Here is an 18,714-nt window from a genome sequence, read left to right as displayed (position 1 = left end):
GCCGATGACCGGGTAGGAGTAGTCAGTAAAGTAGTATTTGAAAGTAGTCCTTTTTGACATAATAATATTGAAATATTTAATATACGCAATATTTGGAATAATTTTTTTAACTTGTAGACTAGTGTAATTGCATGATTCACGCTCTTGAAATTTTGACGTTGGCACAATAATCTTTATTAGAATAATAGGCGTTCGATATCATGGCATTGATTTGAAAAAACCTATTATAAATAATTAATTAAATGAAAAGATAAGTAATTCAATTTAAACTTTTATGCGGGCGTATTGCAATAAGCTTTGGAAAATTATTGCGATAATTCTGCTTCTTTCGTTTTTAGGTGGCAATGTTAAGTGCTTTTATCTGGCCCATTTAGCAGTGGGTGGCAGAAGGCAAATGCCGGAAATAAGGTTCCGCATGTAACTCAAGGCATTTTACATGGCGATAAAAGAGTTCGAATAGTTTTAAATGGTCTTAGCATAAATAATTAAGCATTTAAACACAAAAGTATGGATTATTTAAACTAGAATTGTTTAGTTTGGTTTGAACGGCCAACGATGGAAACATCACTCCACGGAAAAATGCGTGTGATTTTGCTTTTACTTGCACTAAATTTATTGTCAGTGTTTGCATTGGACACTGCACAGGTTGAGCACAATGAGGAGGATTACGGTAAAACGTGGATGTGGATGCCTGATGGCGATGGTAACCCGCAAATTGCTTACTTAGTTGAACCACCAGAGGATAGTCAGCAAGATGACATGCCTGAATTTGTTAATGTGGAACTTGTTGATAGGTAAATTTTGATTTTGATGTTTTGAGTTTTAGAAGTTAAAATACGCGTAATTACTCACTTCCAGAGCGAATAGCGATGTGACTACAACAGTGCAAATATCGGTCGCCAATGACGACAACAGGCAAGGAGCGGGTGCGCATAGTCGGCAAAAGCGCGATACTTGGGAAGAGATGGCGGAAAAATTCAATGCTGATCTAGACACGAAAATTTTGGTGCACGGCTGGAAATCGAGTACTACTAGTGATTCCATACAATCCATACGCGGTGCATATGCCATGCGTGGCAATTTGAATATTTTCGGTAAGATTAGGTTAAGTGACAGCGGCAAGAAAATGTGTGAATCTGAATAGCCTTTCGACTGAGCTCACTGTATTGTGTTGTTGTAGATGCAAAGATTCCCCCACTCCTATTTGGATTACTTTGTTACGCAAAAGAAACTCTTCAGTTTTCAGTAATTGATCTTTGCTTAATCTTGGTATTTTTCTAGGACAATCCATGTTGTATGGCATGAGTAATATTTGAATATTTTTTGTAAGATGACATTAGGCGAACACCAGTCTACAACTCACAATAACGGGGATAGCTCAATGTAGCTTTCATATTTTCAAAAATTCACATCGAATTATGTGCTTAAGTTGGTTAACCCTTCAGTTCATTTACATACTTTTTTCTGTTTCGCCCTGGTTCTATGTTTGTCAATCAGTAGTGTGGAATATGTTAAGTTATTTAAGCTTTAACTATGTATATCGTAAGAGACGATATTCAAGGCTTCTAGTGGGACTGTTGACTTGTTACTGATCTCCGCCTTGAACATGGGCCTCGCCATGAAGAAAAAATACAGGAAATAAAGAAGGTAAGGGAGTACGTTATCTGTTTGGTTAGGTTAGCTTAGGTTGAAGCCGTTGTCCTGTGGGACACACTCAGGCTAATAGCCTTTTGTGATGTCTTGTGGGGAGCTTTCCCTATCTCTCCTAAAACCAGTGTGTGCTTTTCAAAAATTTTAGAATATCTCCGATTTCTGCAGAACTGAACTCTATCCGTCTGGATAGAGCAGGACAATGGCACAGAAGGTGAAGTATTGTCTCCTACTCTTCCTCATCCAGACAACTTCTACAGTGCTACAGCCATGTGCTTGCACACCCATCCTTTGGGCGTGCCTACCTATTAGGCAGTGCCCGTAATCACTGAAATCAGTGTGCTTATTTTGGCTTAGCAGAGATTCTGTGCGTTTAGCATTAAGAGTAGGCAACAGTTGACGGGTCTTCCGCCTTATTGCCGCACTACGCGCCATATATTTTGCCTGCAGATCTACCGACAGTAAGTTTAATGTCGCATGTAAAGCTTACGATGGTGCGGTTGACATCGTGTCAGTCTTTGAACCTTCTAAATTCCTGTGATGTTCACACCCTTCTCAAAGGCATTTCACCATATTACCATACCATAGTAGAGAATAGGCCTAATCACTGCTGTGTACAGCCAGTGTATCATTCCCATTTTCTTTCCAATTAGCCTTCCGCAAGAGTACAGCGCCATCATAGTTATGCGTACTCTATCTGCGACTGTGAGCCCCCAATTTAGCTTCCTATCCATACAAGTCCATCTGTGTGTTAAGCATTTAGCAAGCTACGATTTAGGCTGCTGGAAGAGGGACATATATCTATAAGGCTCGGAGTGGGTCATTTTGTAATTGGAGAAATGAAGCAAGAGAGAGAATGAACTCTAGGAGGATTGTTGATGAAGTTATGGCCCACACAGACTGTGAAGCTAACAGAGAGAGAAAGAGAGAGAGAGAGAGAGAGAGAGAGAGAGAGAGAGAGAGAGAGAGAGAGGAATCGGTCATTGACCAAAGGCTAAACAGGCCCTGTGAAATTAGGTTTACTGTGGTTGATTTGTTAAATCCTGCTAATACTATGAACATTTTCAATCTACTTATATGTGTTGCTCAACCCAATCTAACCAGTTTCAGCATCACCTTAGTTTTCCTCATCTCATTTGTGTGCGCTGTATGCCCACTGGAGTAGATATAGTCTGTATGGTTTCCACCCAGAGATCTTCCATGGTGCATAGGCAACACTTTTGCCAGGTGTCCCCAGGTGTCCCCATGTGTAAACTTCCATAGTTCGACGGCATTTTTCTCATATTGCGGCTCTTAAAGAGACTCATATTGTATAAAGTCTAGACTGTGGCAGGAAGTGATCCATTCTCGTACTATTTGAGAGTTCTTTAAGTTCTAGTAAATTTCGACTCTTGTTTGTTGAGACTAGTTTCTGCCTTGGTATTTAAGAAAAATTATAAAGGAAAAGCAATGCGACTAGAGTTAAATGGTGGCGGCGATAGCGCCTCTACTTTTTCTTGCCTCTGCAGCTGTGGCAAAAGTTATTCAATAGGAAATCCTCCATCTTCCTTTGCATATCTGACTGCACTGACCTGTACTAGTCATGAAAGTACTTTGCTTTGATGATGAAACTCGTCTGGATAACGTACATAGCTAATTTGTGACTTCAATCTTCCCTGCATTAAAAAAAAACTGATTTGTTAGATAGAGTTTAGTAGTGACTTGCACAGCTGATTCATTTAGAAACTTACTACATTGAATTATACCTGAAGAGAAGTACCGGTGCAGCCAAATTGCTAGCTCTCGTAGAACTGTTAGTTTAGACTGAAGAACGCCGAAGTTGTCAGGTAACCGTAAACTTAGGTTTAGTAAGACCTCTTCTGAGTATTTTCCTACATCCACACATTTTTTTAAGATATGTAGGCTCTTTTCCATGATGTGTAAAAATCTTAGCTGAAAATATGCAATATATTTCCTTTTACTTAGGTAGGAATAGTAAATAAAAACTATGAATACGTTTTTGGCGACATTTTGGTTTTTTGGATTATGACTCCATTGTAGCAAATGAGCGATATGTGTTCTTTGAGTTGTTTGGGTTGTTCTTCCGTTGAGGTCTGATTTGGAAAGGAAATTCGGCATGTTTGTTTGGAACTACCAAGGCATGAAATGAGTGCTCGGATTTTCTCGCCCCACATTCCATTTCCCTGATTTTATGACTGATATTTTGGTTCTCTTCGATTTTATAAACAAATCGGGACTGGTTTAGCAATACAAAACACTTTTGAATGCAGCTACCTTTTGGTAAAAATAATTTGGGTTTCTCATCACCGAAACGTTCCGTAAAAGGGATCGCTTATGAGCTAACTACAGAGAGCTCCTTGTTGGAGCTCAACCCCAATAGAACCAATAGACGGACGTATCTACTCCACCAACTTCCGTCAGTAATGACGATGTATTACTCCTGCTGCATAATTATCAAATTCATATGGGTTGAGTTTTACCTTAAAATAAGATAAGAAGGAAAGGCTTTGGATTGGAGAATGATTACCGAACGGTGACTAATTAAATTGCGTTAGCCGCTTCAAGCTGCTGATGACGCAGGTACGTAGTGTTTGAGCCTGCTATATCCGCAGGTGTAGTCAATAAGCCGAGGAAAAGGTGGTGAAATTATACCACCTCATCCTTCGGACAGCTTCTGCACAAGCACTTGAGTCTCAAGTCCCACCGCATGGATACCTAACGAACAATGCCCGGTAAGGACGCAAATTCGAGAGTTCCACATTTCAAGTAAATCCAGAAGTTCCCTCGAGCGCCTCCGATCTACAATAGGTGCGGACAGAAGGATCTTACGAGTTTGCACGTTTGCACACTAACCCGGCGGTCGCTGAGTTGACGCTAGGCCCATCTTTCCAAGAGCAGACCACATGTTCTCAAGCTTCTCCCCACATCGAGACGGTACTTTGTTGCTATCCCGGCATTAGTCAATAACTAAAGATAGAAAAAGTAGGTCTTAAGTTAAGGTTAGGTTAGGTTGGTCCTGCAAAAACTGCATTGCATTCAATTGCTACACAATTATCTTGTTTTCGGAAGATTCCACGCGAGCTTAAAAATCACAGATCAGTGTATGTAGATGTTGAAAAAAAGAATATTTATCTTCCCTAGCAATTAACTGGCGTGATCAAGCGGATAACATTTACTACCTGAAACCCGCTCGTTACACAGTGCAGGTGGGCAGAGCTGTTGCCAAACTAATAGATCTGCTAGTTGAAGAGAAAGATGCAGATTCCAAGCGTATACATCTGATCGGACACAGTTTAGGTGCGCATATAATGGGCTACGCCGGCTCATATACCAAATATCGCGTTGGTAGAGTCACAGGTGAGATGATACTATACATAGTTTCCGTCAAAGCTCCACGGAATCTTAGATATATACAAACACAAATTTTTGTCTATATGAACTATAGGCCTCGATCCTGCCAGACCTGCGTTTGAAAACTGCAGTGGACCGGAGCATCACTTAGATCCCTCGGATGGTGATTTTGTTGACGTCATTCATAGCTGCGGTGGCATTTTAGGTTTTCGGGAACCTATCGGTTTTGTAGATTTCTATCCAAATGGCGGCGGCGCACCACAGCCGGGTTGTACCGAAATCTCACAGATTTTCAGTATGTAATAGAAAAATTTTAAACATAATTTTTTTTATTTAGAAGTACTCGAGCTGTTTTGTTATTTGATTTTCAGCTGGATGCAGCCATGGACGTTCATATGAGTATTTTGCAGAATCTATACACAGCGACAAGGGTTTCTTTGCGACACCTTGTCCGTCGTTGGAAGAGATGATAGCTAGAAATTGTACTGGCGCCAAGATACAAATGGGCGATCCTGTGCCAATGAACGCACGCGGTATCTACTACTTGAAAACTGGAAGTAAGCCAAGCTATGCATTGGGTCTTGAGGACTAAAACTTTTTATGTGATATGATTTGATAATTTCCTTAACTAAATATATGCCTAGAGTTATCTAATTTGAAATATTACGTAATTATTTGCAGATTCGTATTCGGGTTTTCCGGTATGGGGGTTTCCAATTTTTTTTTCTATTTTGCATTTGACCGTAGAGTGAAACAACTTAAATTATTCTGCACTCTACCAATGATGATAAATTGCCAGATTTGGCCCTCCGAAGCAAAATTGTGAGAGTAACTTCCGTTGTTACATCGCCGGTTATACTATTTTTCATACCCGTTTAATCAGTTGCTGTTCAGACGGCAGCGAAGTAACATAAGCGATAGGCTGTGTTGATTTTTTTCGTATATCACCAACACCATCTCACTTTGCTGCACTAAAATTTAATGGACTATAAAACTGCATACATTAAGAAATTCTAAAAGTTCTGGTTAAAAAATTAAGGGGTTACATATCTTGTGTTGGACTAAAAAATCGAAAATTTTTTCATGGCATATTCTAAAAGTATATCATCTTCAAAATATAAATTCAAAAAGTCATAAAGATCGGAAGAAGAATTTGGAACAATTTTTTGCAACATTTGAAACTTTGTGTTGTATAGATTTTGTTGTAGTATAAAGAAAATTTTCTTAATATTTTGTTTATAATTGTTCATAAAAATGAGAGGCCTGCATATAACTTTGCAACCAGAAGTAGTCGTTTAGTGGTTAGGGCAAGTACCGGGTGTTTTTTAAGACCTTGAGAACTTAAAATAATAATACAAAACAGAAATATTGTTGTGGTGTTTTTTTAACTTAATCTGCTAGCTACTTCATGGTGGCGAATATTAGACAAAAAGTACAACGTTAGCTGGCTAACAAGCCCTGTCCAACAGAGGCACTTAATGTCATGCTCTACCTGTTACCAATAGACTTCCAACTCCGACTAACAGCAACGAATACCGTCTTCAGAATAAAGGAAGGTGGGTTTTGGAACGCCAGGATGTTTGGTCATAGCGTTGTTTTAGATAGCCAAAGGCTTACTAACTAACCGGTGCCAGTTGGACTCACCAAGTGAAGCCAAGTCCTTCTCCACCTGATCTTTCCAACATAGAGGAGGAAACGACTGGTGCGCTTTGTTAAACTCGACCAAAATCGCATAAGCGGTTATCGCGCCAATTAAGAAGGAGCAGAGGAAAGGCTTACTAGCAAATCACCAGATTTTACTACATGCTGGGGGTATGGGAAAGTGATGCGAAATCTATAGCCTCTCCTCTTCAAATGACAACCTCACCCTGGCGCTGAGCAAATGCTGTCGCCCTGCGCAGGTAAAAATTCCTGCCGCAACACCCCCATTTCACGTAAAAAACAATAAGTCATGACACCTTCACAAAAGCCTCGGATAAAGTACAACCCCATCTATAGACGATCCACGCAACGTTTAAAGGACAACGATGTAAAATTCGGTTCATGGCATGTACACACTATGTTGCAACCTGGAATTTTTGCGGAAATTGCTGACGAAATAATGCGATACAGTTTTGATGTGGTAGCTTTGCAAGAAATTCGTTGGAAAAATTTCGGAGAAATTCAAAAGCGAGACCATTCGTTGTTTTTTAGCGGAAGCGAAAAAAACGGAGCAAACGGAGTTGGTTTTTATGTCAGCAAAAAAATAAGAAAGAATCTGATTTTCTTTCAGCCCGTAACTGATAGACTATGTATCCTTAAATTGAAAGGCAAATTCCAAGCGGTGACAATATTTTCAACATACGCTCCAACTGAAGCTGCAAAAAATGAAGAAAAAGATGCCTTTTACGATTTGCTTTCTAAAGAGTGCAATAAAATCGCCGGCTCCAGTATGTTAATATTACTGGGCGACTTTAACGCTAAAATCAGCAAGGAAGAGTTTGTGAAAGAGGTCTCTGGGATGCACTCTCCACACAATTCTACTAGTGATAATGGCCAATACATAATAAGCTTTGCAACTGAAAATAACTTATGGATCAGCAGTACTTCTTTCCAACACAGGCGCATCCACAAATAAACGTGGAAAGTCCCTGGAAGCCGAAAAGCTAACCAGATAGATCATGTGCTGGTAGACAGGAGGCATGCTACCTCAGTACTTGACGTTCGTTCATTCCGAGAAACTTGCTGCGACTCTGACCATTATTTGATAAAAATTAGATTAAGGCAGCATTTGGCAGTTGTTGCGTCTAAAAATAACTTCAAGAGAGAAAAATATAATTTAGAAAAGCTTTATTTAGATAAAGAAATTAAAATCAGCTTCCAATCTACGTTGAGTGGGCAATTGGATGAACTTAGCCCAAATCATGCTGTAGAGGAATGGAAAGCGGTAGCAAAGAGCATATCTATATAGCTCGGCCAAGGAGGTGCTTGGCTACTTGCCGAAACAATCCAAAAAAAAAAATGGTTTGATGATGAATGTAAAGAGCTTAATAGTGCAAAAAATGAAAGCTGGCGCAACTTTATAACGAGCGGCACCCGCAGAGCGCGAGCGGAATATGTTTCAAAAAGATCGGCAGGTAGAAAAGTTATGAATAAAAAGAAAAAAGGATCCATCAAAAATAAAATTAAGGAAATGGAATTAAATGCAAAGTGTAACGCGGCTCAGTTTTATCGGAAAATTAAAAACCAAACAGTATTTCAGTCTAGAATAAATATTTGCTTATCTGAAAATGGTTATATATTACAAACTGACCAAGAAATCTTAGAAAGATGGCAACAACATTTTGACAATCTTCTAAATAATAAGTATCAAGAAGAGCATTCACCTTGGGGACCTATAGCTACAGCTGAAAACATCATCCCTCCACCAGAATTTGACGAAATTATCGTGGCTCTTAAAAAGCTTCGAAATGGAAAGGCAAGCGGCGAAGACTCTATAGCGGCTGAACTCCTGAAAGAAGGTGGTAAGGAGTTACATAGGTGCCTCCACCATTTAATAATAGACGTATGGGAAAAAGAATCCATGCCATCTGATCGGCTAGGTTGCATAATCTTCCCAGTACACAAAAAAGGTGATAAGAGAGTATGCGGTAATTATCGTGGTATCTCACTGCTTAACACGGCCTACAAGCTCTTTACAAATGTTCTCTATGAACGAATCAACGAGTATGCTGAAAGAATAATTGAAGACTACCAATGCGGATTTTGTAGAGGCAAGTCTACAATCGACCAATGCTTCGTACTTATCCAAATGTTTGAAAAACACTATGAATACGGGCTAGATGTTCACTGCCTGTTCATTGATTTCAAACAAGCCTTCGACAGTGTTAAAAGAGATAGGATCCAGCACATATTGCTTATTCTTGGAATACCTGCCAAAGTAATAAGGCTCGTTAGCGCAACGCTCAAAAATACATAAGCAAAAGTGATATTCAAGGGAAGCTCATAGAGTCGTTCCCTATTGAAACAGGTGTAAAACAAGGTGATGCCTTATCAACAGTCATATTCAATTTGATGCTGCACTTTGTCGTAAGGGAAGTCAACAAAGGTGGTACCTTGATGACAAAAGCAACCCAAATATGTGCTTATGCAGATGACTTCGCTATTCTCCCAAGAAATAGGTATGACTTAAAAGAAATTTTCTTGAAAATTAAGAAAATTGCGAACGATATTGGGTTTTTTGTAAACGAGGGCAAAACCAAAAACCGAGGCGGCCTGCACAGATGCCAAATTTCCATGTGAAGCAGTGCAGCATTTTAAGTACCTAGGAGTTATGTTCGCATGTAGCGGTGATTGAACTTCCGCAGTCGGGGATCGCTTCAACGCCGCCAACAAAACGTATTACGCCCACCTTAACTTGATCAAGTCCCGACTTTTGTCTAAAGCTACAAAGTTCACTATGTACAAGACTCTTATTCGACCAATCCTAACATATGGTTGTGAGGTATGGACTCTTAAGGTTGATGATTGTGCTCAGATTGCTCGCATGGAAAGAAAAATTTTAAGAAAGATCTTTGGCCCAATAAGAATAGATGATGGTACCTATATAATCCGATTGAACTCGGAAGTGAACGATCTAACTCAGAACGAGACAGCTGTGCGTTTTGTTAAAGCGCAGCGCATAAGATGGTTAGGACATGTGATCCGTATGCCTGTTGACTGTACCGTGAAGAAAGCCTTGACAGGAAAGCTAATGGGCGTGAAGGCCAAAGGCAGACCGAGGAACCGTTGGATAGACGCAGTGGAACACGATCTTAAGAAGTTGGAATACGTAACTACGAAGCAACAGCTCAAGATAGACCGCTTTGGAGGAGCATTTTGAAGGAAGCTTTGACGCACCCCGCGCTGTAACGCTATGAAAAAAGAAGAATATTTTACTACCGCAACCCTAGACTCTATAACAGAGTTTAGGGTAAAGTTCCCACGCGAAAGAAATGGGATTTGAATTCGTTGGTCAAAGAAAATACAAGTGCACTTTACGCAAATGGATCCGAGATGGATTGCAGCGTCAACGGTGATATATATTCAAAAGATCTCGAAACTTCCAAGCCTTTTCGCCTGGGAAATTGGAGTAGGATTTTTCAAGCAGAAGATTCCGGGATAAGGGAATCTTGAAGGATATTTGGAAATCGTTCTCAACAACTATTTTTTCAGATAGTCAAAGAGCCACCTTAGCCTTAAAGTCCCCCATAACCAATTTAGAAATCGTCAGACAATGCAAAGAAGAACTTACTGCTTTAGCGCGCACGGCATACATCACTTACATCTGGGTAGCTGGCCACAGGAACATAGAAGGAAACGATGAAATGGTAAAACAGATGGCACCGTATAACGAATCCGAAGTGGTAGAAATGGGCTGTCCCCAAGGCGTGCGCAAATGGGAGATCTTTTCGCTATTCCGGAAACAGGTCGTTGACAAATGGACTAACATGGATACCTGTAAAGTAAATAAACAAACGTGGCCCAATTTCAATAAATCCAGAACTGACGAGTTTGTAAGAAAGCCACGAGCAAACATAAACAGAATAACGGCAACATTAGCTTGTCACTGGCCTTGGGAGGTTATGCCAGGAAGATGGGGTAACCATACAACGATAGATGAAAAAGCTGCAATCAGGAATAATCTAAGGGAACCGTCTTTCACTATCTGTGTGAGTGCCCAAGTCTGGATGTCCTACGACACAGAATGCTGGGATAATTATCGATGGTTAACTTGAAAGAAATTGCAGAAAAGACAATAGACGAGGTAGGCAGATGGGGTGCATAGGGCCACAATAGAATCAAGAATAGAAATCAAATTGGTGCGACTAATAAAAAGCAGTGGTTCTACAAGTGATGTATCAAAATGGCATCTTTTGTGTTAATTGGGGCTGGGTTGTGTCACTCAGACCACACCTCCACCTCCACTAACAATCAGGCAAAATGCGACGCAAACGATGGTTATTTGGCTTCAAAAAGTATACAGTCTTTCCAATAATATTTAATTTTTTTTTAAATTGAAAAACTATGTATCTAGCAGTATATTTATGTATGAAGAGTGTTGTGGGCTCATGGTAATGTTTTTTTTAGTTTTAATTTTTGACACGTCTATAGTGGCGGTATAATTGTGCATCTAAAGAGTATTTCAAAAGTGACACCTAGATGTAGGGAAGTGAAATGGTTGAAGTACCACTCGGGAACTCCCCAAGTAGCACCAAAGCGCCGTTTGGATACCATTTTGAGAGCTCCAACAGGTAGATAACTACAACGAGCCAGGGCTGCTGATGTACTGGAGAAGATGGATTGGCCTACATGTTAGTAGTGAATATTTCCTAGACGGTACCTTCTTTTATGTTATCTTTGTTACTCAAGTTGACAGATGCACACTTTTACACGATGAAACAATGCGTCCAAATGATTGAAACTTATTGTGAAAATGGTCGATCTTTAAGAACAATATACCGCGAAATTGGTGATTTTTTTGGTGCAAATAATCATCCGAATGAGTCGACAATTCATCCGAATGGCGAGCAAATTTCAAGAAACTGGTTCTGTCGAGGATAGAAAGGCCAGGCCAAAAACTTTACCTTCTGTTGAGAATATTGCTGCTGTAGTGCAACCAACCGTCAACTTCGATATCTCAACGTTCTCAACAAGGAGGCATTCGTGACTCGATTGCTTGGCGGATTTGGTAAAAAAAAAAAAGAAACTAAATTTTTACCTACTTTATTTTAAAACAGCATCTAGCGCGTCTTTTGAAAGCCCATTTATTTTTAAGCAATCATATTAGTTTGGGGAAAAAGAAATCCATTATTTTCGCCCAATGGTTTAATAAAAACAAAAAATTTCCTGCAAGACAATCGCAGAATTGTAAGGCGCTCCAAACAGAGCCTCATTAGCCACAAAAAAAAAAAAAAAAACGGTGAACTTAAATATTTCTGACAAAACTGTACGTAGAGGCAAAGAGTAGCTGGATTAGCAGCTCGCAGCCCACGAAAAAATGCCAATCGTGACACGAAAACGTAAAGCAAAACGTTTGGAAATCGCAAGAACTCATGCTAACTGGACAGCTGACAAGTGGCGCAATATTTTATGGACTGACGAGTCTAAAATAGTTTTGTCTGGCGGCACGGCTTTATGACAATAGTTTAGACATCCACCTCGCACCGAAAATCAGCCACAATGACCTCTTAAAACCTCTAAATGGAGGCTTAAAAATAATGCTATGGAGTATGTTTTTCATATGACAGCGCAGGTCCCATACACAAAATTGATGAAATTTTCCAGATTCTTTGTCAAATCTGAGATTATCCTCCAGTTTGAAAAAAATGGCATCATGACATCCGAACCCAAAATTCGTAGCCTTACTCTAACAAAGGCAGGGCACTCACAGAGAAAATGCTCAGTACTAGCCTCCTGTGTCCTGTAATAATGCCGACCATCAAGCGAACGTCTTTTCTACCAAGTTCTAGAAAAAAAATTCGACAGTTTTCTGTACGGGCTTGTCACAAAACCGGACAAGCAGTTCTGCCACGCTCTAGACCGGACCATCGCTCTGTAAATGTTGTAAATTAAAAAAAAATATACTGAAACCTACTTGAGGAATCCCATCTAAACGTTCATTTGCTGGATAAAATGGTGCAAGTGTAAGTAAATTTAAAATTTAACCTATTTCGGATGTTCTTTTTACAAGTGGTTGCCATCGAATGTGCCAAATGTTCAATGTTCTTCGGCATATCTCTTGGGTTAGAAAGTTAACAAACTCTCGATCCCAGCGCCACCTAATATTCAAAATTACAGTTTTTGACCGTCTTTGCTGAAAAGTTCCATTTAGTTGAAAAACAATCAAAAAAATTCCCATCCCAAGAAGGCCCTTCAAAACTAAATAGTAATGAGAAAATATGTTATTGTATTTTTTTGCCTAAATTCAATTTTAATATTTTTATCAAAGATTTATACTTGCGTCATCTGAAAAAGAGTTTCGACTCGCTATACACAAATATAAATATGTATGTATGTGGGGGTGAGTCCGCACAATCGTTGAGTTCGTACTCACGATTACTTTTACTGACCAAAATAGTTCAGCTCCATCAGATGACCTAACTATATTTTATGTCTCCTTAGACTTATTGAATAAATGAAAAAAACACAGTTTATTATATTTTCAAATAAATTTTATATATATTTTTATTCTTTGTAAATAAATGTTTATAATATTTAATGTGCTTATGTATTTTTATTATTTGTGCATGGTGAATATCATATTTTATATTTTATAGGTTTTTGCAGTAAATGTTGTTCGTTTTTAATACTTTTTTAAATATATTCTATATATTTGTTTTTTTAATTTTTTTATATTTTTTATTGATGTTTTTTAATTTTCATGTTTTTATATTTTTTTTACGTCTCGTTTTTTGTTTTTTTTTCAGTCCTTCAACTTGTTGCTATCTTTGGTATGAGAATATTTTCACATTATTTACCGTAATTTATATATATATATATATATGTATATGTATGTAAATATGACAGCAGCAAGCAATGTCCTTTAACATCCCGGCACACTATGTGCTCTATGTCTACGGCCACGCTCTTCTCCATAGTATATGGGCGGCATCCATTGCGAATTAAAATCGTCTACTGGACCATGCGGATAACCACAGCGATGTTGATTCCTGTGACTGTGACGCCCATCTCTGCCCTGCTGTACGTACGGTGGTGGCGGTGGCGGTGGTGGATGTGGGTATGGTCTATCTGAAAATGCACCAAAATAGGGATAACCTCTCGTTGTCCTACCCATCAAACCCTCATTGTAAACAAATCCGTGCATTCCGTGCCGGCAACCTCTCGAGTGCGAACGTGAGTGTGAACGATCGCGGGAATGCGACCGACTACGTTTACTGTGTTTATCTTTACCACCATGTCGGGTCTCCTCCCGCTTCTCCACTTTCTTGTGTTTCTTATTCTTGTGATGTTTCTTATGGCCACGTTTGTCATGACGTTCGCGAGAATGAGAACGAGATCCTGAACGACTACGAGGTCTTCGATCTAAATGTGCAGAATGCGTAGTTTCTGGCCTAGTATCTGATCGCTGGTAGTGGTGGGGGTGACATTTCTGAATGGGGGGAGCTGTTGGGAGGCTGGCGCCACGAAAAAACCGCGTTACTTGACACAATTGATGATCTCGTGAACGTCCATGAGAATGACCACGCGAGTGACCGCGTGAGTGATCCCGAGAATGACCACGAGAGTGTCCCCGAGAGTGTCCACGCGAGCGAGAACGATCGCGTCCATGACGATGGCGGCGACCATGATGATGTTTACGGCCATGACGCCGCTTTGGTGGTTCAAGTACCACCTCAGTCAAATCAACTACATCACTGTCACTTGAGCTTGAACTCGAACTCGAACTCGAAGAGCTTGTGCCCGAACTTGAGCTAGAACTAGAACTAGAAGAGCTGCTTGCGCGGGGTTTATGTTGTTTATGCTTTCTCTTCTGTTTTTGACCTGCCTCAAGGCGCTCGATAGCCTGATTTAGCAGTTTCTGTGCCTTAAATGCCTTCTTTATTGCCTTCTTCAACAATTTGCGCTCATCCACATTTTTTCTTGATGTATCTGGTGCCGGTTCGTGACTGCAACACTCCTCTGGCTCAATCATTATGATTTCTTCCTCCTGCTCCCTCTCGTCTAGTGACATTTATTCGAAAACAAAAGATTGATTTCAATATTTCGCTCACCCTTTCTTTTAACCTTCCGCGTCAGCTTTGATTGTGGTAAATATTTACAAGAACTGTTATAACTGAGCCTCAATCAACTTTTTATTTAATATTTTGTCACTTTTATTGGTTCGCCTTCGCCTACGTATATTTTAATGCCTTCTTTACGAGCTTCACTACTCAACTGCTGCTGCTTGCTTGACGGTCAGCACGTTTTATACCAGTGCTGTCCAAAATGAAAAATGTGAGTGTAGAAGTGAGAACGAGAGAATGGGAGCAGCCCAGTGGGAAATTTAAACCAAAATAAATAAATATTGGATTGGAGTAGAAAATTTTTGTGGGAGGAATCGAAATGCCTTTTGATATTATATCTATAGCTTCCTTTGAACGACTTGTAACATAAAAGGCATTGCAAGTCGCCAAAGGCATTTTCTAGCATAAAAAAGTTCTCACAGGGCATTGTATTGCATACATTAAGCGTCACAGACAAACGTGGTGTTTATTCGTTGCTGGTTTGCTAACGACTGAACGATGGAGAGTAAGAATACGTGTCATCAATTGATGTATGGGATGGACAGCACTGTTTTATACTCACGATAAACGTTTCGAAAACGTTCGCTCTCTGATGCGTACTCTGCTCTGACTCATACGCTAACGTTTGTTAACGTTTGGCTTTCTTTGCTGTGCCAAAAATTGTTGTTGTTGGCGTTGCTTGATACTTGTTATAAGCTGATAATAACAACTGGCGTCGCGGTGAAGATGTTTGTAAACAAATTAGAATGGGCATTGGGTTGAAACATATGTACATACGTAGAAAAAAATTTGCGTCGCTTCGGTAAAAAAAGCTTAAGTAGAAAATAAATTTTGTATGCCCGTGATCGCTAGTAAACATGTTTGTATGTCTGCTAGCTCAAGCAAATATTGAAATATGTATGTATGTATGTATGTATATCAACGGAACTTTTTTTAGTGTCCAAGGTGGCGCAAAAATAATCATCCAATTTGGTTTTGAATAACTTTGGAAATACATATGTATTTTGCCCTTAAGGCGCTCAATTGATTATTTATTTGTATGCTACAGCTGCCTAGTTCACAAGTGTCAAATATGATTGACGTACGAAGCCATTTGCAAAAATTATAAATCTTCAGAAAAAGTGACTAATTTTGTGTCACCTGATACGTTGGTATTAAAAATTAAAAAAAAAAATTGCTTGCTTTCATACACAGCATTGAATAACTATAGCACAGGGACTTATTGACACATTTCTACAACTTTCTTTTTTCTCATTTGATTTAAATAACTTTTTTACCACTTTTTATACAAAAGTCAACTTTGTAAATCCAAGTTTAAAAGTTTGTGCAAATTAAGAAGAAATCCTAAAAATTTGTAACAAAACTTCACACTTTCTAATCAGAATTTTTAGAAAATTTCGAAACGCACATTAAATTTTAGAATAGTAAAGTGCAAATTTCAAGTGGCTCCAAAATCGCATTGAGTTTTGCCAGTTTTGTTTTTTGCTGAGGGCGTTGTACGTTTTCTTCCATATAAAAAATGTCGAGCACTCGTTATATAGAGAAAGTGCACAAGACCGCCGGCACAAAATTGTCAAAAGCCAACGCGACTTTTGAGCCACTTCAAACTTGCACTTTATTATAACAAAATGCAATGCGCTATGAAACTGCATAACCGAAATTTTTCGGAAAATTCTGAAAGCTTCAAATTTTGCCGAATTTTGTTTAAATTTGCACAAAGTTTGAATTTATGGGTCTTGTAAAAGAATGAACTATATTTTCATAAGAAATTGGTTAAATTAAATAATAGAAAAAAGTACATTATTTTCTTTGCAGATGACTATAGTGATCGATATCTCGTAAAGCATCAATCAAACAATTTGAAGTTTATGCTCGTTGTCAAGGTGACATTTCACACTAAAAAATTCTTTCGCTGTTTTTGGTTTGCTCCATTCAGGTATGAGTTACAGAAAGTGAGTTGCATGGAGAAAATTCGGTACATTTCTTTTCTTTGATAAAAGCGAAAATGCAAGAATGCAGACCAGACCGTTGAAATTAGGAATGGTGTTTGTGGTGCCGATACTATAACAGCTAATTACGTGCAATTTTGGTTTCGTCGATTCCATTCAGACATTTTTGATGTTAAAGAAAATGTCAATAATGTCGAAAATATCCATAAAATCACAGAAATAATCGAAGTTAACTGGTATGTTAGTAGTCGCAGCATCGCTAAAGACCGTCCATGAAACAGTTTTAATATTCCTTGTATAATTTTAAGAAACTGAAGGCACTGCTATTTCAAAGTTGCACTTAAAAACGTAACGACGTCAACAAAGAACCGTTATTTACGGTAAATTCCACACACCTGTAATCTCTTAATATTTGGTACTGAAAATTTCTTTTGTATGATTTATGGGAAAAGAAAATAAATGACTTAAAAATAATTTTTTACGGGTACTGCTATTTTCATATGCACAGCTGTATGCAAGGGGTGATCAGATTGGAGGTACTATTTTCAATATGCGTTTTTTGACAAATTACGCGTGACTACGTCAAATTAATATGCATTGACATCATGGAAAGAAATTGAAGCCCGTGATCTCCACAACATTTTCCATTGGATCCAATAAGACCGCGCTACTAGCCATACACCACGTGAAACCCTTTATTTACATATGTATGTCTATATGTCTAAAGTACTTTTAATGACAACCTTTGAAAAAAGCTTATTTTATCTATGCATGTACTGATCCATTTCTAGTCGCATTCGCCCCAATCTAGTGACTAAATTAAAAAAAAAAAAATGACAAAAAATACTTGAAAAAATATAGTATGCGGTCCACTTTGCATATAGTATACGGCCCACTTTGCATGGCAGATGGCGCCTATCGAGTAAGATATAACGAAGAGCTCGATATAAGTACTTATAGAAAGAGAAAATGCATTAAGATATAAAAGACTGGCGAATAGGATCGCTGGGTCATATTAGCAGAATGTAAAAAAAAAAAAAATTACTAGCATTGCGTACCACAGAACATCGGAGAGACGAAAAGCAGAAGAAGACCGCGGAAAATATGGCTGGATTCTGTCGTAAATGATCTAAGGACAATAAGCGTTGCCAATTCGAATGTGCTGACTAATGATCGAGTTAAATGGTGGCAGGTAACAGCGGAATCTATGGTCTGCCAAAGACTGTGATGATGAAGCTAATGATGATAATGACGATGACTAAATACAAAATGCGTCATTGGAATTTTTGTTTTCTAGTTCGAACTTATACTACGCAGTATTTATTTATTTAGGTTGATAACGACAATATATCGAAATATACTTGTATGTACACCTTTTTTTTTGATGTAAAAACTGATAACACAATCAGGTGATTTTGAATAGCTCCCAGCAATGAAGTACAAACTTAAATACAAATAATGAGCGAACATTTTTATCTACGGGCGACTTACTAATAATCTTTGTTTTAATGCATCTGTATGTATGTATGTATGTAAGCATGTATTTAGGAATGTTGAATTATATAATACATTTAGCAAAAAACCCTGATTCTCTATTTTACATTGCATCAAAACAAAGCAATAAATTAAAGAACAGTTTGATGTGTGTGTATGCAAAGGGGGGACAATGGAATTTTATGATAAATTGTGTGAATGTCAAATTGAAAGAAATGAATAAAAGAAAGGGTCTTTCAAAACACGCGCTTAGATGCTGTTTTAAAATAAAACTACATAATTTAAATGTTCATCTGGAGCACATCTACAGACTATCATAAGAGAATCAAAATTTTCAAAGGACTCGTTCACACATTATCGCATTGAGTTCAGCAATCTCGGTCCGAATGTTGTGCTGCAGCTCTGGAATCGTTGTTGGTCTACTCACCTAGACTTTACTTTTCAAGAAACCCCACAAAAAGTAGTCTAGTGGCGTTTGATCGCATGATCTAGGTGCCCAGTTTATG

The 18,714-nt window shown here is 38.6% G+C and overlaps 2 protein-coding genes across 2 annotated transcripts; one reads left to right on the top strand and one right to left on the bottom strand.

Moving 5' to 3' along the window:
* The first annotated feature begins 484 nt into the window (after nt 1-484).
* Nucleotides 485-5,601, top strand: LOC129238561 (pancreatic triacylglycerol lipase-like). Its single transcript, XM_054873621.1, has 5 exons — nt 485-794; nt 859-1,094; nt 4,792-5,007; nt 5,096-5,296; nt 5,373-5,601. The coding sequence occupies exons 1-5, from the start codon at nt 556-558 to the stop codon at nt 5,591-5,593; spliced, it is 1,113 nt and encodes a 370-aa protein (XP_054729596.1). The 5' UTR covers nt 485-555; the 3' UTR covers nt 5,594-5,601.
* A 7,646-nt stretch (nt 5,602-13,247) lies between these two features.
* Nucleotides 13,248-14,904, bottom strand: LOC129239365 (corepressor interacting with RBPJ 1-like). The gene has a single exon (XM_054874821.1). It carries the CDS (start codon nt 14,711-14,713, stop codon nt 13,565-13,567), a length of 1,149 nt encoding a protein of 382 aa, XP_054730796.1. The 5' UTR covers nt 14,714-14,904; the 3' UTR covers nt 13,248-13,564.
* Nucleotides 14,905-18,714: the final 3,810 nt, after the last annotated feature.

This window comes from Anastrepha obliqua, chromosome 2 (assembly GCF_027943255.1).
Source record: "Anastrepha obliqua isolate idAnaObli1 chromosome 2, idAnaObli1_1.0, whole genome shotgun sequence".
NCBI lineage: Eukaryota > Metazoa > Arthropoda > Insecta > Diptera > Tephritidae > Anastrepha > Anastrepha obliqua.
This window is presented reverse-complemented; position numbering and strand designations above follow the sequence as displayed.